Source organism: Eschrichtius robustus, chromosome 14 (assembly GCF_028021215.1).
Source record: "Eschrichtius robustus isolate mEscRob2 chromosome 14, mEscRob2.pri, whole genome shotgun sequence".
Classification (NCBI taxonomy): domain Eukaryota; kingdom Metazoa; phylum Chordata; class Mammalia; order Artiodactyla; family Eschrichtiidae; genus Eschrichtius; species Eschrichtius robustus.
This window is the reverse complement of record NC_090837.1, coordinates 22,788,728-22,812,442: the sequence shown is the minus strand read 5'-3', so window position 1 is coordinate 22,812,442 and position 23,715 is coordinate 22,788,728. Positions and strand designations below refer to the sequence as shown.

At 42.4% G+C, this 23,715-nt stretch overlaps 2 protein-coding genes across 2 annotated transcripts; one reads left to right on the top strand and one right to left on the bottom strand.

Annotated features, from left to right (window-relative positions):
* Positions 1-1,927: 1,927 nt before the first annotated feature.
* On the top strand, positions 1,928-15,063 carry CCDC117 (coiled-coil domain containing 117). Its single transcript, XM_068563474.1, has 5 exons — positions 1,928-2,233; positions 2,924-2,974; positions 9,042-9,266; positions 9,737-9,874; positions 12,154-15,063. The coding sequence occupies exons 1-5, from the start codon at positions 2,052-2,054 to the stop codon at positions 12,389-12,391; spliced, it is 834 nt and encodes a 277-aa protein (XP_068419575.1). The 5' UTR covers positions 1,928-2,051; the 3' UTR covers positions 12,392-15,063.
* Positions 15,064-17,381: 2,318 nt separating this feature from the next.
* Positions 17,382-22,191, bottom strand: XBP1 (X-box binding protein 1). Its single transcript, XM_068562989.1, is given in 6 exon segments — positions 17,382-18,531; positions 18,838-18,945; positions 18,948-18,983; positions 19,802-19,930; positions 20,735-20,831; positions 21,913-22,191. Coding segments are annotated over 6 exon segments (1,173 nt in total). The 5' UTR covers positions 22,158-22,191; the 3' UTR covers positions 17,382-17,973.
* Positions 22,192-23,715: the final 1,524 nt, after the last annotated feature.

Below are 23,715 nucleotides of genomic sequence, written 5' to 3'. Positions count from 1 at the left end.
CCCCCAAAGCACTTTTTCCAGGGAATTCAATGAGATGGAGCAAAGCCTAGAAGTTTAAGGCAGGATCTAGGGTCTCAGACCTGGGGCTGAACACTGGCTCCATCACTTACAGCTGAGGGAATTGGGAACCATAACCTGCCTCAATTTCCTTATCTGTAAAATGGGGGCATAAAAGCATCCAATTTAGCATTATTATGAGGAATACTTGACTTTATCTGGGTAAAGAGCACCTGCAAATAGGAAGTACCTAATAAATTATTAATTCTAATACATTGCTTGATAAGGGGCATGCAACTTAGTATAGAATTGTGAATTAAAGGATAAAAGAATGAATTTGGATAGACATTCAAGAAATATAATTAGGTGGAAAAGAAGTTTCAGAGTAATATATAGAGTAGGACTCCCTTTTATAAATGTATATTTGTATGTATATGTGTATATAACATCATCTGGAAGGATTTTTTTTTTCAGGTGAGGAATGAGTTGGCCATTTGTAGAAGTGACCCAGGAGAATATCTTTTATATCCAGTTGAGGTAAGTAGGGTGTTACCTTAAGGAGGCAAAACTGCATTGTAAATGTCACTAAGAAAACTTAAACTGAATCAATCATATTAATTAGACAAAGGGGTCCATTTACTTTTTCCCATACTATCATGAAGGCAATGGAGATGGGGAAAAATGATGAGAAATCTGGAGGTCTTTCACGAGCCCATAGGACTTGCTAACTGATTAAATATGGGGGGGGGGGACGGTGAACAAAAAAGAGGCATCAATGATGATGCTTAGGGTTTTGGTTAGAAAGAGAAAAGCACCTTCTGACAGCTGAAACTGGCCTGGTACTATCAGGTGGACCCTGGTGTTTCTTGTTAAACAATTTCACAGAACATCAACATCAAACAGGGACTGAGATGTGACTTCTATGGATCAAGATAAAAGCAAGACCCCTTTGTAATCCTGTCTGTAATCCAATCCTAAACATTGTCCAAAGCACAAAAATGACCAAACATCTCCCATCCTGGCTAACGCAAGGACTGTTGCTTCTTTACCAACTGTAGGTTTAGGCTCCCTTCGTTCCCCCCACCTTCTAGAAAAGATTAGCTAAGATAACCATAGAATTATCTCTGCTTCCTGACAGTATTAAGTCCAGAGCAAAGCCCTGCTTCTTTGACCTGCTCCCAAATCCCACTATGACACACCGAAATCCTATAGGAAGCCTTTTCTAACACCCTCTTACTGAGACACTCCCTTACTGCAGTAAGTCAATAAATCCATCTTTGGTCAATTACAGGTGTGTTCTTGGTGGTCTTTGGCTGAAGGGCATTGACTTTGGTATAATAAGCAACTCAGACTAGATGATGGTGCCATTTCCTGAGATGGGAAAAATGATCGTGATCAGTGGTTGTGGTGGCAAATTCTGCTAGCCCTTTAGCAAGACTTTGTCTCTGGATGCCCCACATAGAGCCTGGAAGTCTTGCCAGTCCCTCTCACAAGAGCTCTGAGGTTTTCCCTGATCCTCCATGCTGTTCCCTCTAAGGCATCATCAACTTCATTACATTAACACACAGAAGGGATTGTAGCTGATTTTTAACGTGTACTATGTGCCAAGAAGTGTCCTAAGGGCTCTAGATGTTTTAATCCATTTAATTCTCCCATCGGTCTTATGAACATAGGTACTACTGTTTTCAGGTTTTACTACTGAGAAAACTGAGGTACAGAGGTTCCATAACTTGCTGAGTGAGGATTCGAACCTAGATCATATTCTAGGTTGGCCGGGGCCATCCTCCAGTCCCGGAGACTCGGCCGGGCAGCCATCTTGTTTGTAGTCCGCAAGGACTTCAACTCCCGGCAACCCTCGCATCAGCAGTTCTCCACACACAACAAATCCCGGCGTGCCCCGGGCGGCTTGGGGTGGAGGGTTCTAGAAGGCGTGACGTGGGGTCGGGAGCGGGCGCAGAAGCGGGCGCCTCTTGGCAGTCGCTGTGGCAGCCGCTGCCGGGTCTGGGGCCGCGGGCGGCCGGGGCCGCGGGCGCAGCCTCCTCATCTCCCCGGCCATGGCCGCGCTCGGCCGGCCCTTCAGCGGCCTCCCGCTGAGAGGCGGCTCGGACTTCCTACAGCCGCCACCGGCTTTCCCCGGCCGGGCCTTCCCGCCGGGGGCGGACGGCACCGAGCTGGCCCCGCGGTGGGAACCCCGCGCCGCCCCGAGCAGCCCGGGCGGGAGCGCGGCGCGCGGACGGTGAGGATCTCGGCGGGCGGCGGGCGGGCAGGCGCGGGCTAGTTGACCCTCCCCGCGACCTTCGGCGGGGACTTCTCAGCCCCAGGTTGCTGATGAGGATACTGAGCCCCACAGTCGGTTACCGTAAGTCGCCTGAGGTAGCATAGCGCGGGGGTCCGCTTCGGACCCTGGCCCCCCTGCGTCCCGGGAAGTGAGGAGACGGTCCGAGCTCGCCCAGGGCCTGCGAGGAAGGGAGCCGGGTCGAGCCGGGTCGAGCCGGGTCGAGCCGGGCCTGGAGCTGCCCTGGGCGCGCACTCGCCTCGCTCCCTCCAGACCGCGGCGGAGCCGCCGCTGCTGTTAACTTTCAGCGCCTCTCGGACACTGAGTTTTCTCATCCGCAACTTGGGACAGAAGTGGGTCCTCCTAGTGGGATCATAAAATAAAGTGCTTAGCCCGGTGCCTGCCCCGATACGTTTTCCCTACGGTGGTCCCCCTCAATGTATCTCCCCCGGTCTTGACCAAATGAGAAGTTTAGATTTCAGTCTCTATACCTGACTGAACTTGTGACCTGTATATCCATCCCACTCGGCAAAGAAAGGGGACAGCTGGTGGGAATGGGGTGGGCAAGATTATCGGAGCCAGAAAGTGGATGCTGAACGCACCCGCTCCATAAATTTCTCAACTGACTGATTTTCTGGTTTGTTTCAACAGTGTTTCAGTTCACCATAGAAAGAAACACAAGCGAGAGGAGGAGGAGGATGAGTAAGTTTCAGGTGCCTTTTATTCACTTAATGGTCACTTAATTTAACCTATTTTATATCCATAGCTATTTGTTTTTAAGTGAAAGGGTGAAACATCAGGTGTCTGAAAGGAGGTCCAAGGAACTGATAACATGGGTTACGTTTTAGAGAACGGAGCTGGGCAGGTCAGAGGGAAACTTGTCACTCTGTAAACAACTGTATAGCCAGGACATGGAAGCAACCTAAGTGACCATCGACAGATGAATGGATAAAGAAGATGTGGCACATATATACAATGGAGTATTACTCAGCCATAAAAAGAAACGAAATTGAGTTATTTGTAGTGAGGTTGGATGGACCTAGAGTCTGTCATACAGAGTGAAGTAAGTCAGAAAGAGAAAAACAAATACTGCATGCTAACACATATATGTGGAATCTAAAAAAAAAAAATGGTTCTGAAGAACCTAGGGGCAGGACAGGAATAAAGACACAGACGTAGAGAATGGACTTGAGGACACGGGGAGGGGGAAGGGTAAGCTGGGACGAAGTGAGAGAGTGGCATGGACTTATATACACTACCAAATGTAAAATAGATAGCTAGTGGGAAGCAGCTGCATAGCACAGGGAAATCAGCTCAGTGCTTTGTGACCGCCTAGAAGGATGGAATAGGGAGGGTGAGAGGGGATATGGGGATATATGTATACGTATAGCTGATTCACTTTGTTATACAGCAGAAACTAACACAACATTGTAAAACAATTATACTCCAATAAAAATGTTAAAAAAAATGCATAAGCGATTGTAATGTTTGAACTTTGAGCCATGTGAATATTGTTATATGCACAAAATAAAAGAGTTCGCAGAAGGCTACATATTGAAAAGTCTGAAACTCCTTGCTCCCAGTTTTCCCCAGAGGTTACCCTTGTTGCCTGTTTCCTATGTCTCCTAAGGAAGATAATGTAAAAATTTACAAGTTTATAACTATATATTTCTGGTTTTTTACATTGTAAGTAAGATACTGTTCACACTGCAGCACATCGGATCTTTTCATTTTATTCTCCTGTAGCTTGTTGCATATGGGCACATAGAGTTCTACCTAATTTCTTTTTCAACAGGTGAGTGGAATTCTATTGTAAGGCTAGGTACAGATAATTAACCAGTCTCCTAGTGATGGATTTCTAAGTTAATTCTAATCTTTGTTATTACTAACAAATCTACCATGACCACCATTCTTTTTTTTGTTTAACATCTTTATTGGAGTCTAATTGCTTTACTGTGGTGTGTTAGTTTCTGCTGTATAACAAAGTGAATCAGCTATACGTATACATACATCCCCATATCCCCTCCCTCTTGCGTCTCCCTCCCACCCTCCTTATCCCACCCTCCCTATCCCACCCCTCTAGGTGGTCACAAAGCATGGAGCTGATCTCCCTGTGCTATGCAGCTGCTTCCCACTAGCTATCTATTTTACATTTGGTAGTGTATATATGTCAGTGCTACTCTCTCACTTCGTCCCAGCTTACCCTTCCCCCTCTCCACGTCCTCAAGTCCATTCTCTACGTCTGCGTCTTTATTCCTGTCCTGTCCCTAGGTTCTTCAGAATTTTTTTTTTTTTTTTAGATTCCATATATATGTGTTAGCATACAGTATTTGTTTTTCTCTTTCTGACTTACTTCACTCTGTATGACAGACTCTAGGTCCATCCACCTCACTACAAGTAACTCAATTTCATTTCTTTCTATGGCTGAGTAATACTCCATTGTGTATATGTGCCACATCTTTATCCATTCATCTGTCGATGGACAATTAGGTTGCTTCCATGTCCTGGCTATTGTAAATAGTGCTGCAGTGAAACTGGACCACCATTCTTTTTAAGTTCTTTGTATATATTTGCAAGTAGGTAAATGGATTCCTAGATGGGAAATTGCTGGATCTTAAAGTATATGCATTTTGAATTTTGAAAAAAGTTGCCAATTTATACTCCTTTTACAGTGGGAATGCCTGTTTCTCCATCTTCTCATCAGAACTGTATTTTCAAACTTTTTGATCACCACTCAACTGATAGGTAAAAAATTGCATCTCATAGGCAGACAGTCTAAAAAAAAAAAATGAGTAAAAGATTTCCCCAAAGGGGATATCCAAATGACCAACTAAATGAAAAGATTTTTGACCTCATCGGTCTTTAGAGAAATGCATATTAAAGGCACAATAAGATACTTCACCACCAGATACTGGAGGGTTCTGTAGCACCAGGAACTCTCAAACACTATGGATGAGTATGTAAATTGCTACAACACTTTGGGAAACAGTTTTGCATTATCACATGAGTTGAAGGTGCACATACCCATTTACCCAGCAGTTTTCCTCTTGAGTATGTACATGTGCTCATCAGGAGACATGTACAAGAAAGTCATAGCATCCTTCTTCATGATAGCTCAAAATTGGAATGTTCCTGAACAGTACAATGGATAAAGTAAATTTTTTGCTGAGTTCAATTCAGCAAAAAAAAAAAAACAAAAACAAAAAACCCACATCTATCAACCTAGATGTGTCTTATAGTATGAGCAAAAGAAACATCACAAGAATGTATATGTAGGGACTTCCCTGGTGGCGCAGTGGTTAAGAATCTGCCTGCCAAAGCAGGGAACACAGGTTCAAGCCCTGGTCCGGGAAGATCCCACATGCCATGGAGCAACTAAGCCCGTGTGCCACAACTGCTGAGCCTGCACTCTAGAGCCTGTGAGCCACAACTACTGAAGCCCGCGCTTAGAGCCCGTGCTCCACAACAAGAGAAGCCACCGCAATGAGAAGCCCACGCACCCCAACGAAGAATAGCCCCCACTCACCGCAACTAGAGAAAGCCTGCGTACAGCAACGAAGACCCAACGCCAAAAATAATAAAATAAAATTTATAAAAAAAAAAAAGAATGTATATGTATACAGTATAATTCCTTATATATAAGGTTCAAAACCAGGCAAAACTAAAAACTTGAAGATTGCATATCTACATACTTGATAATGTATTTTTTAAAAAATGAAGTGATTACCATAAAAGACAGTATTTACCTACAGGGAGGAGGGAGTAGAGTACCATTTTGGGATTCTGACAGCAGTCTATATCTTGAATATTTTCATGGATTTTTGTTTCATAATTATTAAATTGTATGTACTTTTATAAGTATAGGCATTTTATAATTAAAGAAATTAGATCCCTGTTTTAATTTGTATTTTGTAAATTATAGGCGATGTTGAACATCTTTTTTTTTAAGCCATCTGTGTTTCATTTTGTGTGAATTGTTCATGTTTCTGCATATTTTTTATTGGCTTATTGGTCTTTTTCTTGTTAATCTATAAGAAATTTTATTAAGGAAGCCAGTTTATTATATATGTTTTGTTTTCCCCAGATTTGTTGTTTGTCTTTCAACTTTGTGTATGGTCTTTTTTTTTTCCTTTTTTTGCCAGCAGAAACTTTGAATTTTCTCACCTGGTTGATACATAGACTAATGAGACAGTAGATTTGAAAGTTGTCTCAGTTTTAAAAAACTTCAGGGACGTCCCTGGCAGTCCAGTGGTTAAGCCTCTGCGCTTCCACTGCACGGGGCGTGGGTTTGATCCCTGGTTGGGGAACTAAAAATCCCGAATGCTGCGGCGTATGGCCAAAAATTTTTTTAAATAAATAAATAATAAAATAAAATTTAAAAACTCTGGACCAGACAATATTTATGTTCTTTATTGCCTTGGGATTGCTGTGGATACACAGGGACCTCTTTGCTTTTATCTTTTGGGGTTCCCTATAGGAGATTATTGAATAAAGGATTCCAGTGTCATAAATAAAAAGTTTGAAGTGTACAAACAATTGGCTTTAAAAGTTAAATAACCATCTTTAATATACACATGGAGAGATTGAGGCCCTGGGGCTGGACAGTTGGATGTCAAATACCCAGAAGTGTGCTGCCCGCCTGCCACTTCCATAGCTCTTATCAGAACTTTAAAGTCTTTTATATCCCATTTTCTTTGGGACTTAATCATCATTGATCTCTAATTATTTGCAAAGTGGACCTAGAGCCATGAAATAATTTAGCCCAAATTATGTTGGAGATCAGAGATCAGAACCCAGCTCTGATACTCAGTTGCATTTAAAGATTTTTTTTTTAATATTTATTTATTTATTTAGGCTGCTCCAGGTCTTCGTTGTGGCATACAGGATTTTTTAGTTGCAGCATTTGAACTCTTAGTTGCTGCATGCATGCGGGATCTAGTTTCCCCACCAGGGATGGAACCCAGGCCCCCTGCATTGGGAGCATGGAGTCTTACCCACTGGACCAGCAGGGAAGTCCCTCAGCTGTATTTAATAGTTGAATTGTTAGATATGCTAGGAAATTACCTGTTCCTTCTAGATTTATTCTGCTTTTTCTTACATGACTTTTTTTTTTTTTTTTTGGCTGTGTTGAGTCTTTGTTGCTGCACGCGGGCTTTCTCTGGTTGCAGCGAGTGGGGGCTACTCTTTGTTGCGGTGCAGTGGCTTCTCATTGCGGAGCACAGGCTCTAGGCATGCGGGCTTAGTAGTTGTGGCACGCGGGCTCAGTAGTTGCGGCTCATGGGCTCTAGAGCACGGGCTCAGTAGTTGCGGCGCACAGGCTTAGTTGCTCTGCGGCATGTGGGATCTTCCTGGACCGGGCTCAAACCCATGTCCCCTGCATTGGTAGGTGGATTCTTAAGCACTGAGCCACCAGGGAAGTCCAACATGACTTCTTATGTCTATAACTTTTTCTTCTGCTTGCGAAAACGTCACATACTTTATCCAAATATTACAGAAATGTTTGATTTATGGATAGACATTCTTAATAGTCTCTTATGAATTAAAAATATTTATAAACTAAACATCTCATTTAATAGTTGATTCCATTCAAAAATTTAGGTTTAAGAGAGCATTATTACTTGCCAGATTTTATATTGCCAGAGACTTGAATGTTGATTTTCATAGTCTTCACATGAAGTAGAAATTTCTCTCTATAAAATACATGCTTCTTCCTTTGACTCTTAGTTTAGAATCAGAAGTTCTGGTAGCCATTAATGAATTTTTTGGTTGTAGAACTGTGTTCTGGTCTTGAGATTGTGCTTGGTGATGCCCAGGCAATAATGTACTTTTGGTCTAAATACTCAAATAGAGCAGGGCTAGTTGTCTATTTAACTTGCTTCAGGACAGCTCTCAGCTAAACACCAGGCATGTCATAGTGCTTGCAGATACTAGTTCGTGGTAAGAGCTTGAACAGTTGAATTTCCCTAACAAGGCAGGAGGTTTTAGTGAAAATGGCATAGTGGTAGGATTCAGGGTCTGTCTCTGGGGTCTGGTACCCAAAATATCATTACAGCTCACCTGACGTGACACTTTGGAGGGGGCACTTTAGTTTTCTAGGTCCTTGTTTCCACATGTGCAAAACAAAGCAGTTGGATTTGATGAACTCTAAGGTCTCAAGGAAATACAAAATTTCTAGGAAGTGAAGATAGTTTATGTTGCAAGGCAGGAGAAAAGTGCACCCCATTGTTAGTCAGGGACCCATAGAGCAAATGACAGCCTCTGCCATTTTTGGAGAGAACCAAAAAATCAGCAATACCATTTGCGCCTGTAGTACTTGCTGCAGACCTGATGAAGCACATATTTTTGCCCTACGGGAATATAGGATGCCTGCAGATTACCTCCTCATATGCCCAGTGTAATGGAGCAGCAGCAGTATGAAAAAATATGGCTGGCACTGAATTGCTACTTAGGGATTTTTGTATTCTTTACCTCCCACTTGACCTTTCCAGAGCTGAATAAGTAAGAACGACTTTAAATTCCCACATCGAACACTTCCAATCTGGAAAGGCAAAAATCTTGCAGTTGCAACCTAATTTGACAAGTGTCGGTAAGGGAGACATCTCAGGGAGGCTGTGAGAATGACAGAGAAGAAAATATGTGATTTTCCATCTTGTAATCACACACTGTCAAAAATTAGAGTTTTTTCGTAGAAGAATTTGACTAGAGATGGGGATGATACACATTTCATTTATATTAGCCAGGATTTTCATTGATTTTTTTTTTTTTTCAGTTGTCCAGTAAGAAAGAAAAGGCTAACTGAAGCAGGGCTCTGTGCTGGTCCTAATGACTGGATTCTTTGTGCACATCAGGATATAGAGGGTCATGGAGTAAATCCGTGCACTAGTGGCCTTTCTGCACCTGGCATGTTAGATGTTATTTGTGAAGAGATGGATCAGACAATGGGAGAACCACAGTGTGAAGTTGCCCGAAGGAGGCTTCAGGAAATTGAGGACAGGTAAATGGGCAGCATATATTTAGCTGCTTATTATTGTTCCTATGTAACATCTCTACTCTTTCAAGTTAGTCTAATTCATCATTTGGTGATTCCTTGATCCTCAACGTATCAGACTATAAAAATCAGGAAGTTCAAAGTATACACTTTAAATGTTAAAGTAAGCTCTTCTCATAGAACTGTACTTAATATTTTCACTTACTATCTCTGAATATTTTTGGTATGAGGGTTTTTAGGGACACATTCTTCAAATTTGATTGCCTCTAATGTAAAACATTTTGATTAAATGTTGAACAACTCTTTTGTGTATACTTCTTTCTCTCAGGTATAGTCTCATATTTTACTTGATATTTTGCTGTAGCACCTGTTGCGTTTATCCTTTTTTTATTTTTAAAATTTTGTCCAATTAATAGAATATATAATAGCTTAACTAAATAATTTTTCTATCTTCCTTCGCTTCTGTCTTTATTTAGAATAATTGACGAAGATGAAGAAGTTGAAGCTGACAGAAATATTAACCATCTCCCCAGCCTTGTCCTTTCTGATACCATGAAAACAGGTTTGAAGAGGGAATTTGATGAAGTCTTTACAAAGAAAATGATTGAGTCCATGTAAGTTTTGGTTTCTGGTTTCCATTCAATTATGATCTTGGAGGGAAAACCCAGTCTCTAGACACTTCCTGATCACCAACCAAGTGAAAGCACAGTGCATTTTGTATTTAGCCCAGGTTGGAGACCTTTTCTTATTAGTTCATTGGGGTGAGCAAAATGCTATGCAAGCAGGAGTTGGCTGCCTTGTGTACTCAGCCCTGGGTTGTTTTGAAGTCCTAAAATGCACTAATGGTCTAATATTTGGAAATGGGAGGATTGGCAAGAAAGAACCCGTTGTCATATGTATATGTATAGCTGATTCACTTTGTTATACAGCAGAAACTAACACACCATTGTAGAGCAATTATACTCCAATAAAGAAGTTAAAAAAAAAAGAACCCATTCTCTCAAATTCCTATGATAGGATGTAGGAACCACATTTCAAAAGTACCTTTTACCTGGCTCTCTCAGTTATCTAGGACCACTATTAGGACCTAGGAAACAAAAGTCTCCCAGCAGTCAAAAAAGTTATCACAAAGGCCACAATCCACAGCTCATATTCTTACCTCATAGTGTGTAGCCCCTCAGGCCTTTAGCTCTAAGAGCCATTTTGCACTTAGTTTAGACCCAGTTTGATCAGCTCAGTTATCTGGTTTCCTCGATCATCAGAGTAGAAACACACAAACAGCAGAACAGACAAACTCATAGTAGTGAATAGTGACAGTACAGTGTGAGAACAGGAGAAGCAACTGGAAAGCAAACATAAGAACCTGAAAAGCAAAGCAGCCTGGAGCCCATTCACATAAGAACTAATGATAGCCCTGTAATTCTTGTAGTCCTTGAGTTTAGATGATCTCAAGTGGTCATTACCGACTCTGTAAAGTACAGTTGTCTCTTAATATCCATGGGGGGATTGGTTCCAGGACCCCCTGTGGATACTAAAATCCAAGGATGCTCAGTTCCCTTATATAAAATGGTCTGGGGGCTTCCCTGGTGGTGCAGTGGTTAGGAATCCGCCTGCCGATGCACGGGACATGGGTTCAAGCTCTGGTCTGGGAAGATCCCACATGCCGCGGAGCAACTAAGCTCTTGTGCCACAACTACTGAGCCTGTGCGCTAGAGCCCGTGAGCCACAACTGCTGAGCCCGCATGCCGTAGCTGCTGAGGCCTGCGCGCCTAGAGCCCGTGCTCTACAACAAGGGAAGCCACTGCAATGGGGAACCCACGCACTACAACGAAGAGTAGCCCCCACTCGCCACAACTAGAGAAAACCTGCACACAGCAATGAAGACCCAACAAAGCCAAAACTAAGTAAATTAATTAATTAATTAATTAAAAAAATAAAATGGTCTGAATCAAAAACCCACAGATATGGAGGGCCAACTGTAGTAGGCAAGTTATAAAGTGCCATTTAGGAGTTGCCTAGAAAAGACTTCAGATAGACTTGGTACTCAGTGAGCGTAAGTGTCAGATATCTGAAAAATTCTCCTAGGATACCAGTCCCACTGATGTCAGGTGGATGAGGCAGTGTTGTCTTTAGACACAGTGGGTTCCACTGCTGCTCGATGTTAGCTCACAAGGGTTTTGTATTAGCCTCCTAGCTTGAGTTTATAATTCTGACTACCCAGCCCTTAGGATAGGTAAATAGTTTAGCCAAGAGTAAGCAGGTCACATTGCCCTCTAGCCTAAAACATAGCACTTTCTGCTCTTGGTAGTTTTCCAGAAGCTAGCCTTGTGTGTGTGGGTGTGGGTGTTCTTCATTGTTTGTGTTTTATTTTTCCTTACTTGCCCTTGGGTCCCAGAAACCATCAAACCATCACTAGATGGAGAGGGCGGCGAGGGGGTGGGGGTAAGCACAGACAGTGGCTTACTGCAAAAAGCATTATGTTTCATAGCTGTACTAAGCAAAAGGCATACTGAGATATTTTTAGTGTGTTTGGCCAGTGTTTCTTTTTCATTTATAATGGTTTAGTACAAGATAGTAGCTCACATCTGCTAATATTAACCACAATTTAAGAAAAAACTATAATAAATTAAATCAAGGGCCTCTGTTCTTCATGTTGAATGTTTATATTCTAATCACAGCATCAGTACAACCAGTTGGTTTGCTTAAAAATGCATGCAGAACTGTAAAATTTAATGTACTTGAGTGGCCTTTGTAAAGATCAATTTGGATTGTCATAAATCTATTTAATCCCATCAGTTTTTAGATGTTAGGTAGCAAACATTAGTTTTTCAATGTATGTCTTTTATTTTCATGTTATAAAATTATTGATAAAAATCTGTATTTTATGTCTTAGGAGCCGTCCTTCCATGGAGCTTGTGCTCTGGAAACCTCTCCCTGAACTCCTTTCTGATAAGCCAAAGCCGTCATCTAATGCTAAGAACTACACAGGAGAGAGCCAAACTAAGCATGCAGCTGCTGGCACTGCCTTCCCTCAAAGAACTGAACTGTTCTTGGAACCTCGGCAAACAGGGTTGCCTGTTTACACTGTTTTGGAGACAGCTGCTTGCACAGAAGAAGAGATGGAACTCTAGACACCAGTTTCTACACTAAAGTCAAATTTTAGAAGGCTTATGTGTTCAGTCATGAGCCTGCTTGTACAGTATAGGGACTTGAAAGTTTTGAAACGGGTGTAATATCTCCACCTGTGATTTGGGGTGGGACTCTCATTTTGGGTAGCCATTTCTTGAATTCAACTTTTGCCAAGGAAACTTGTCTCAAGAGAAAAGCAGTTTTCTAGGGGTCTTATTAAAGGAATAAGTACATTCTGCTAAGTCAAGTATAGAAGCTATATGTGTAAGCATGACTTTTAAGTCATCTGTCACATTGTCTATATCATTCAGATACTTGAGTTGAAAAAGATGCATTAAAGTAGGATGCTCTCCTACTACGTGTACTTTGACAGTTGAGCCACAACTTCATCTGTAGATATGAGCTCTGTTTACAGTGGTGACTATATATGATTGGGGAGAAGGAGTAAGGAGGCGGTAGCTTAAGCCTATGCTGGGGAAATTAACAGAGGCTCTGAAACCTGTATATTAGTTGTCAATTCAGTGTAGCTATATTGATTAAATAGCCAGTAGTGTTGTGGCTCCCCTCTTTGCCTCTGAAAATGCAATGAAAAATACAAAGAAAAGGTTTTTCCTTTGAGGCTTTTTTGCCTTGTGCTACTGTTGCTCCTTGGTTTCCCTTGCATAATTGATAAGCCCAGCTATCCAGTAATGTTTACAGCTTAATTAACTTTGAGTGATAGTTTAAAAGGTTGTGAGGTAAACCATGTGCTAATTGGCTCTGGGAGAAGCATCCCTCAGGTAATCCTGGGGCAGTGCTGTATCAGCTAAGCCCAGCATATAACTTCTGTAGTTAAAAAAAAAAAGTTGTGCCTGTATAAGCAAGTTGAGTTTTTTAATGTTAATTTAGAAAACAGTGACTGAATAATTCGCTGAGCACATATGGGCAAGTGACATTGAGATTTACTGAAATAGCCAATTTGCCTATTGTTTCAACTATGGTGCAGTAAGCCTAAAAGTTAGTAGAGAATAGCTTCCTGCTAGCAGGAAATCTTCATCTTGAGGAACTTACCCAGGCTCAAGGCATCCTCTGAGGGTAACCAGGATTGAAGTTTTTTATTTCTCAGGAAGAGCTCTTCTGTGTGGCAAGGACTCAGTAGTACGGAGTAAAATGACAATTCCTTTAGTGCTACAGAATATCCACTATAACTTATTGAGTGTAATACTAGCTCTTTTATCAGACAATGGGAGACCGCCCCAGTTCTTTCTGTTTTGTTTTCTGGGTTTCTTTTGCCTTTGTTGGAATCAGATACCTTGTGTAGAAAACATGGTTTATGCCAAGTAGAGGTGACTTTAGGAGGCAGCTCCCGGGCAATTTTGAAACCCATGCCGAAGTCCCTCCCCTTTTTACAGATGGCATAGAAGTCACAAGTCTGTTAACTGGACTGTTTCTTCTCCTGCCTGTTGTTCCTGCTTTCTCTATTTCTGTCTGGATAGTCAGGAAAAGATTTAATGTTTAATATTTAAACAAAATATTTAATGTCTACACAGTAAAATTATTCAAACTTCAAACCAGTATTGAAACCAGTTGGAAACCAGCTAATAGTTTCTTAATCTCAGATTTAGAGATGAATGTAAACTGTATTCTGTTGAAATGTGCAAGTGTTTGATTCATGCCGTTTAAAAAACTCCTGCCTCTCGGTCATTGTTAATGGGACCAACTTGTAAAGTTTGTAGCCTTAAAGAAACCTCCATGCGTTTGTTCTGCTACAGCTCAAAAACATGAAGTGACTGCCTGGAATTTGGAGTTAGTCCCAGTGTTCAGGTGAAGGAGAGGTGACAGCTTTCCAAAGAAGGACCCAAGCACACTAACACTGTCTTCTATAGGGATTGTTGGGCAGGCCTGGGATCCAGGTCTGTACAGTGAACAGGAGGAAAGAAGAGCTCTGAAACAAGGCTCTGATACCACGGGTATATGTAGGAGAGAACTAATAAGATTCTGTTAATTAAGATCCAAGCAGAACTTGTTTCAGGAGTCATTTTACCTGACATGATCATTATTTCTGCAGGAAACATGGACGTTCAATGCTCCTTTTTAAACTTTATCCTGCATATGTTTGTACAAAAATCGTCTTCTTCATCCTTGTGGTGCTTACTCATCTGAGCCGTCTCCACAGTCCCCATGCCTCTGCTTTGTTTTTCTTTTGTAGAGTAAGGCTTTTGCTTTTGCCGTTAAGGTTTCCCTAGGGAATTAACAGGTCTTTTCATTTTGTACAGCTTTTGCAGCATGGATCAAACATTGGCTTACTATGCTAATGTGTGAAGAGAAAAAATTATCTAAAGCAGGTGAGCTTTAATGAACAAATGTGTATTTTCTCTGAGTTTGATTAGGGTATGTGTGGTTTTCTATTTCATATGAAGAAAGTTAAGTGTGGTTCTCACAGATATTAAGTAAAAACTGCTACTCATTCTTGAAAAGGTGCAAATGTAAAATTTAAAAAATGAGTGGAAGCTAGAACCATGAGAAAAATGTTCACCAGTGGGTTCATTAATTATTTTGGATCTGGAACCTTGGTTTTGTTTTTTAATAGTGATAAGAATGGTGGAGTACTTGGAAAGTTGTGAAAGATGCTGTTTTACTTTAAAATGAGAATCTGGTGTTTTTGTATTTTGTTTTCAATAAAACTTCTTAAGTGTTTTGGACTATTTGAGATATTGTATTCCTGCACTTAAGTAAATGAAATCAAGTTTGGGACCTTTAAAAATAGGGAGTAGGAAAATTCCTCTTGATGTTCAGTTACATGGTCATTCCTTTCTTGAGTTGACAGGTCACTGGGTGGCAGTATTGCGTGCATATTTACAACCATTAGTTGATAAATGTGGATCCCTGATTTGTGGGCAGGCAGAGTTTGAGTTAACGGCTACAGAAACTCAGGATATTGGGGTTTTTTTACCAAAATCTGGAAATCACAGCTAGAAGTTACCTATTTTTATAGATTTGGAAGCTAAGCCTAAGTAGATAGTGACAATTTAGTATAATAATCCAATTCACCAGGTCCAGGGTTCCTACTTGACCAGTGGTCTTTTTACAGCAATACCTAACATGTTTAGGTTTCATTGAAATAATCTACAATAAAGTATGGTTCAGGCAGTGTAACTTTAAACTCCTTGAGGGAATATAGTTTTGTATGTATCAGTTTGGTTCAAATATTCTACTAGTGGCATTTGAGAGATGAGCTACATGCAGTTATAATATGGTGTTAGACTATAGCTCCAGCAAGACAGGATGTTGTCTTTCAGCAACTGGTTAGTGGGTAAACAAGCCAGTCTTCCTGTCCCTTAATTAACTTTAGAAGTCAGAGGGTAAAGATTTAATCTTAGAAGATTATAATCTGATGCCATAAAATATTCTTGGAGTAGGCAGTATTAATTACCTCTGCCTACAGTTCTGTCCCTACTTTGCCTGCTCCAGTACAGTAGCACACATAGTAGAAAAGCAGAGAAGCACACGTTGGTGTCACAAGGCCCAGGGAAATGGTGTACAGGTATCTGTCACCTGCTTCTTTGAGTTATGGACAACCTTCTGCATTTAATAGAAATCTTGCTTTGGTTTTGCAGAAAGATGTTTTTATTTCTAACCATTCCATTTAGTGTTTCAGTATGAAGATAGGATATCCTGAGTGCTTAGTAATTTTCACCCATCTGTGCAGGAAATGAAAATTCAATCTACACAGGTTGTGTCCTGTGTTATTCCTGTTGTACAGCTGTCTCTTTCACGTGATGTCATTGAATGTAAATTACTTGGGCCCCAGTCTTCAGATGCTTATTCTATAATGTTGAAAGCTAAAATGTATCTGTAATTACATCTGCCTACACAATCCCTAAATAGATTCTCAGCACTTAAATTTTCAGTTCTAGAAAATCTGGTGATCAGGTTTTTAATTGTGGGGCAGCTGGAGGATTGTTCTTACACTTACAAAACAGAAACTCAGAGATTAAGCAAGTTTGCATTGCCAAGTACTAGGATTGGGCTCTGGTTTCAGCAACCAGGGACCTTAGGCTCTCTTGCCCACTAGTATGCTTGTGGACACGCCCCCAATCACACCAAAGGCATTTCCTTGTACTTGGCTGGAACCATAGCCTGCTTTGCCTTGCTGCTGGGGATTCTTCGAATCCCACCTCTCCCACCTCGTTTGGTCTGCTCACTCACTCTGACCTCCCCAGAGGTAGTCAGTAAATACTGGCATAGAATCCTGGCATGGGTAAAGTAATTTCTATAAATTAGGGGACTCCTTTAATATCTTGTAAGTGGATTCTCAAGGAAAAGATGCACCTTGGATGATGAGTTTATCAAGTCTGTAGTTTGGGGGTTGTAACAGATTCATTCTTTTGTGAAACATGTCCTAGAGTGTATATAATTCTGTAAGAGATTAAAACCCTTCCAAAGTGGATTAGGAGATAACAGTTAACTTTTGAGTGCTTGGGATGGTGCCTGGCATATACTAAGTGCTTATAATGCATCATCTCTTTGAATTCTCTAGCAGCCTTTAGAGATACTATTATACCCCTTTACAGATGAGGAAATAAGTGGTAATTTATGCCCAGGGTTACCCAGCTGAACTGGTGGCAGAGTTGAACCCAGGGAGTTTGAGTCTAGAAAATGCTCTTAATCTCTATAATAATAGCAAAAGTATTGATATTTAATGGCATGTCCTTCTCTAACATGTTAATACCAAAAGTTGTTAAGTGTTCTAGCTCTGCCATTTACTAGCTGTAATGTTGGTCAGTTAGGCTGAAGAAACTGTCTCAAATATAGTAACTGCTCAGAGTGTATTACTTCAGGCAGCCAGGAATTGAAGCAGGCGGTAATTAAGGGGGGAAAGCCTTCAGTCACTTTAAGAAGTGGCATGCTCACTGAAGTGGGATAAATCACTACCATGGCAAACAGTGAAAACCAAGAGAGAATAACAACAGTAAGACTTGAGGTTCAAGAAGGAATCAAAGAACAAAGACACTGCATTGTACTTTTTAACTGCACAGGTAGTTTTAAATAAATGGAGAAAGCACCTTCCAAAAGTTACACTAGCAGGGAAAGATTCCATCAAGCATTTACATAGTAAATTTCTATTTTACAAAAGATTCTTGATCTTTACTTGAACTGTACATGATAAGGGAAAAGGAGCCCCCTCAAATAGGTGTTCTCTCTGCTTGCAGAAGCAAACTAAAGGACCTAAGATCGGAGGCAAGCCTGGGATGCCAAGATGGGTAAAGAGAAATGATAAAGGGCCATTCGTTAATTCCATGTCTAAGACACTTTTCTAGTGATGCTTACGTAAATACTTTAGGGCAAACCACTGCCCTTAAGATAAAGGTACAACCTCAGAATCTGTAATTCTGGATTATAGTAATGTATCTGTGTACCCTGGACTGCTGAATGTCAAAAGACAATACTTGGGGTGACCTATGAGGTTTGAACAAATACTTTAGAGGAATTCTCTAGGACCATACACCCTCTACTTTGGCTTTTTGAATGAAGCACAGGCTTCTGTGCCATATCCTCCAGCAGTGTAATAGTCAAGAAAAGGGCATCAGTATTGGATCACTCCTTAGACACTAATCAGCTGGGGAAAGAGTTCACTGGCAAAAGTGTCCTCCCAAGAATGGTCTATACCAAGCAGAGAGGACATGTCGCTCAAGGGAGAAGGGGAACCCTCATAGCTACAGTCACCATAAGCATCCAGTAGGCAGGAAGATGGCTTCAGGCAGTGGCTGGTTGAAAGCAGATCTGAGATACCCAGCTCTGGAATGAAGTCATCTTCTACAAGTTCTTCCTTCACTGAGACAGTGAATTCAGGGTGATCCTTCTCTGAGGGACTGGAAGGTGCTTCCTCAATTTTCACTACCACATTAGCTTGGCTCTCTGTCTCAGAGGGTATCTCTAAGACTAGGGGCTTTGTATATACATGGTCAAAACGAATCAGTTCATTAATGGCTTCCAGCTTGGCTGATGACGTCCCCAGGGATGGAGAGGGGGGTGTGGGTAAGGAACTGGGTCCTTCTGGGTCGACTTCTGGGAGCTGCTCCAGGCTGGTAGACTCTGGGGAAGGACATCTGAAGAACATAACTGGGTCCAAGTTGAACAAAATGCCCAACAGGATATCAGACTGTAAAAGGAAAAATTAAATGGAGTTCAACTATTAGAATGCACTGAGAATCTACCTTAGTGCTAGGTTCCATAATGTAAATTAATCATTAGGCTACAGGATGACCTCCAGGACCCACCAGACCCATTTATCTATACTCCACTCCATGTCCTAAACCACCTGGAAATAGGAAGGTAGTTAATGTTCACCTCCAACTCAACCAAAACTACCTTCTCTGCCCTCATCTGTCTGGTTAGGGATGTCAGGCATCAAACAAATGGAATTAAATAGTTATACACCTCTTTAGTAAACCTGAATAAGCCCTACCTCAGAGTCTGAAGAGTCAACACTGTCAGAATCCATGGGGAGATGTTCTGGAGGGGTGACAACTGGGCCTGCACCTGCTGCAGAGGTGCACGTAGTCTGAGTGCTGCGGACTCAGCAGACCCGGCCACCGGCCTCGCTCCATTCCCCTGGGAAGAAAGACCAAAGTGAATGAACAGCTCCAACAGCTGAGAGTCCCCAGGGAAATACTTGCCAGGAAGCTGTGATTCTTGACTTTCAAGAAAGCTAGAAAACTATTCTTTAGAGCTGAAATCTTTCCCTTAAACCTTTGTTATTTCCATTTTCTTGAGCCCTCCTCAAGAAGAGATAAGAAAAGGAAGGTAAGACTAACTTCATTGTGATTTTCTGTACAATGAAACATTTTTCTTCCCCAAGCAAAGATTCAGGCAGGACCGATATTCTTAAATAATATCTTACTTATACTCTCAATAAGAATAATGTTCCTAGTAATAAAGTTCTATAGTGAATTTAGGCCCAGAATCTTTTTGGATAGTAATTTTTTAAAAAGTTTGTCCTGAACATTATCTTCTGAGTAGAACTGCCCTACTGTCAACCGTAGACCACTTAAGTGTTATCACTGAATTTGCCATGATTCGTAAATTAAAACCCATACATCACTCTTCTATCAGAAAGGTGTCACTATCATAATGAATCCCTTCTCAGTCATATTCATCAAAGAACCACTATAATTTTAGTAGCATTCAAAGTTAGGTTTGACTGGCTCTCTTATCCTGGTTCTCCTTAACGTTGGCATGGTAGATATATCTTGTCGACTACTGGCATTTGTTAGTACTTGCTCTTGGAGAGTCATCTAACTTATTTTAATTATTAGGACCTGGTACTATTCACTACACTCTTGAAAAATGAATAAGTATCATTAAAGAAAGAGGTCATGTCACTTAAAACCAGTTCTCACATACGGCACCAAATAAAGGACATGACTTACTTTGGTCTCTGCCTCCTCTTCAGTCACTAGGGCATCCATCCCCAAGCGCTGTCTCAATTCCTGGTTCTCAACTACGAGGCCATGAGTTTTCTCTCGTAAAAGCTGATTTTCTAGCAAAAGTTTTTGGTTCTGGAAGAAAGTTCAGAAGAGGCTATTAAGACATCTAATTCTTTCACTTAAGAATCCACCTGACAGCATTTCGCTACAATAGGTTTCCTTTCCTTCTCCCGGGTCTTTTGGAAAACTCTATGCTTATGAAGTTGTTCACAGTGGGTATTAGAAGGCAAGGTTATAATTACAAAAAAAAAGTTATTTAGGAAGTGCTATCTCATGGGGTCACATATAACACAATGCCCCCAACTACTAATAGAGACTTCAGCAAAGAGTGACTTGTGGCTTTAATTTAGATATGATGTTTAAAAAAATCCTATCTTGAACTGGCGGGTGATAATAAAAGTGGTAGTGGTGGACTGTAAAATCAACATGTTAAAAAAAAAGAACAACACAAATAATCCTTATGTATTCAAGATGTGTAACTGGCAACAATTTAAGTTTAGGTAACAAGTAGACCCTAGAAGGGGAAGGGAACCGTTAGTGGACTTTTGGATAAGCCAGAAAAGGTCTCAAGTTTAAGCAATGATTTCCTATCTGCTTTTACTAATTTTTTAGTACTAACTGATAAAACATTGTTGAAATGTTGTAATTCACCAGCTTTGAGATAGAGCTAGCACCAAATGCCAACAGGGTCAATCACTTCTGCTCTCAACAAGGTTCACCACTTAACCAACTACCTATCTACCCTAACTTAGATTAACTAAAAGTTTAACTTTTAATTATATGTCCAATTGTATTCTCAAGGAGACGAAGCAACCATTAACCAAGGAAAGATATACAATGGATAAAAGATACGAGTTTGGCCTTAAGTATTTTTACCTCTTCTTCCAAATCTACCACTTGTTGCTCCAGCTCACTCATTCGAGCTTTCTTTCGGTCTCTGGCAGTCTGAGCTGCTACTCTGTTTTTCAGTTTCCTGAGAACAGAAAGAGACATACCACACTGAGTCATCTCAAACCTTATTTATATCTTTATTTGAAAACTTGGCCACCTGGTGCTTTCATTTTAATTTACAGTACAAGGTAGACTAATGGTAAAATACACTTCAGGGTTCTCCCCTCAAGAAAACAAAACCAAAAAAAAAAAAAAAATCAGCCTTCTGTGGATCTAGCTTGAAGACCTACTTTATTCTCCCCCATACTGAGTCATCCACCTCCGTCTCATCCCTGGCCACAGCACAGAGGCTGGACACAAATATTATTCACCTTGCATCACAAGATATTTCCTCCTCCCCTTTCTACTCCCCCGTTGCTTCCTGACTCCAATCCCCTTAAACAGGATCCAACCTGGACTGATTAAATCTAGTAAAGGTTGCAATAGCGCTAAGACATAAATCCTCCCTCCCTAAACCCAACTCAAAAGAGGGAGAGGCTGATGCGACTTTCGCCCTGGTGCTGAGAGCCTAGGCCCATGTCTACTCCAGGAGGCACTTCATAAATCACAAAAAGCACAATGATCATAAGAGAACTAACATTTACAGAGGACTAAGTACTAGGCATTTCTCAATCTCCCCAGCAGCCTGATGAAGTAGATACCATTTTAAGGATGCAGAGGCTGAGTTTGACTCGGGAGCCTTACAGCGCTCCCAGCCCCCTTCAACAGCTGACATTTCAGTTCCGTGCGTCTCCAAAAAAGTAGGTTAACCAATTGGCTTCATGTTACAGCCCAAGTTCAGAAAAGCTGACCACGGGTCTGTGGTCACAGCTAGAGGGCCTGGAACCCAGGTACCCTTATACCCAGCTCTGGTTATCTCTAATGAGATAGAAAAGAAGTAAATAAAAAAGGCCTGCGCAGCTCTGGACTCCACCCAGCGCGGTGGATCTGCCAGTCCAGACTTCCTGCCCCGCCCCGCGCCACGCTGGCACCGGACTGGCCCGGCCACCAACGCCTGAGCGCTGCGGGCGGTCAGCGCGGCCCCAGGTCCCTGTCTCGCCTTCGGATTCGGTCCCAGACCCCAGGCCCTCGCCCTCCGGCTCCGCGCCTCGACCCTCGCCCACCTCCGCAGCGCCTTCTCCTCGGGGCTCAGGTGCGTGAGGCGCTGTCGTTTGCGCGCCTGGGGCGGCCCCCCGCTCGCCGCCTCCGGGCTGGCCCCTCGCTGGCCCGGCAACATGATCGGCAGAGCCCGGCCTGCCGGGGCTCCGGCGGCGGCGGCGGCGGCGGTGGTGGTGGCGGGCTGGCCGGACAGAAGCAGAACTTTGGGTGCCCCGGCGGCCGGGCTCTGCGCGGCTGCCACCACCACCATGGCCGGAGCGTGTCTACGCGAGTGCGCGCCCCAACCGCCCAGCGGGCCGGTTCCGCCGCGCCCAGCCTTTCTACGATCGTGGCCCTCCTCGATTGGCCAGCGCCGAGTGACGCAGGCCTATTTCGGCGCCCATTGGTCCGGCCGATCCGGAGGGGGTGGGGCCAGGGCGTCCAGCGTGGCGGCTGCGGTGCCGGGCATTTTTCGCCGGGGTGGCCGGTAGGCGTAGCTCGGCGCTGGGTTAGGGCACCGGAGGGCCAGGTCTGGGGAAGTCCCGTGCTCGTGAGGGAGGGTCCGGAGCCAGGCGGAGTTTCCTCAATAAATGGAATTTCCCCCCTAGGCTGACGCAGAGTTTAATTCCAAACCGAGAGATTTCCAGACCAATTTTTACGGAGACTAACAGATTTTTACCCGCCCCTGGCAGAATTGTATCTTGTGCGCCACTTAGGGCCCGGAGCTGAGCAGAGAATCGAAAGACCAGCGCGAATCGGGGCTTGGGTTAGAGAAAAGCCTGCAAAGAAATTCCGCGAAATAAGTCTTTAGGGAATGAGGTCGCGCGTTTTAAAACTAGGTTTAACTCATAGTGAAGGCTTAATAAACCTTAGGTGGTGTTCTCTCAGAGTGGCGGGAATACGTGTAATTTCATTTTTCTTTGCATCTCTAAACTTTCTGCTATGAGCATACATTATTATTATTATTATTATTATGAAAAGAAAAAATGTCACGTATAAGACATGAAGGGAGGTTCAGGGCTCTTGCCCGCCTGTTGCGGCGCAAAGGGGCGGGGGGCGGGGGGCTTGTGAAAGAGGGGCCTCCGAACGGTAGCTAGGGACCAGTTTAGACACAGGAGTATTAAAATGGAGAAACCCGAGGAAACACCCCACACGGGCATTTTCACTTTTTTGAAGCAAATTACAAAATGTTAAGTTCCCTAGAATTACAAAGCAATACTTTCTTTAATAAGTAGTTACTGCTTCCTCTATGCTCAGCACTGTTCTAGGTTCTAGGGATGCAGAGATGAGTAAATCTCGTAGCTGGTGTTTGGAAGATATGCAAAAAGTGAAAAGATAGAACGCTTCCAGGTAATTCTTCGGTGTTACTAAGTCAGGTTAGCCCTTCAATTATATTTTGGTGGAAGAAAACAGTATGGGAAGAAGGAATGAATGAAAGCAGTTCAGTCTTTCGATATATAGGCCCTTTTAAGGGCGTAGTTTCCGTCATTCCCAGGACTGGACTGTGAGCCTCCTAGTATTTTCTTCCTCCAAATTGGCAGAGTGAAATCAATGACTTTATTTAAACTGAGCTGGCCCAGCTCAGGCCGTCCTGAACACAGGCTGCTTCTGTGGACTGGGAAAGACATGGGGGCTAATCAGAGACCAGGACAAAACAGCCTACCTTCTTTTTAACTCCCATCAACCTTGAGCTAGCTGGGTCCTAAAGTGCCTGCAGGGGTGAGAGACTCACTCCTGGCCCTGGGACCTTTGGGGAGAATTCTTCAGAATACCTTCTGGTTGAGACCTACTCGTTCCTGTTAAAGGACCTTGGAAAGCTGTAAGAGGTT

Excerpts from the sequence above, each read along its gene's own strand:
- CCDC117 (XM_068563474.1), top strand. The coding sequence starts at position 2,052 with ATGGCCGCGCTCGGCCGGCCCTTCAGCGGCCTCCCGCTGAGAGGCGGC. Across the intron at positions 2,234-2,923 it reads GGGAGCGCGGCGCGCGGACG|TGTTTCAGTTCACCATAGAA; the intron begins GTGAGGATCTCG and ends TTGTTTCAACAG. Across the intron at positions 9,875-12,153 it reads AAGAAAATGATTGAGTCCAT|GAGCCGTCCTTCCATGGAGC; the intron begins GTAAGTTTTGGT and ends TTTATGTCTTAG.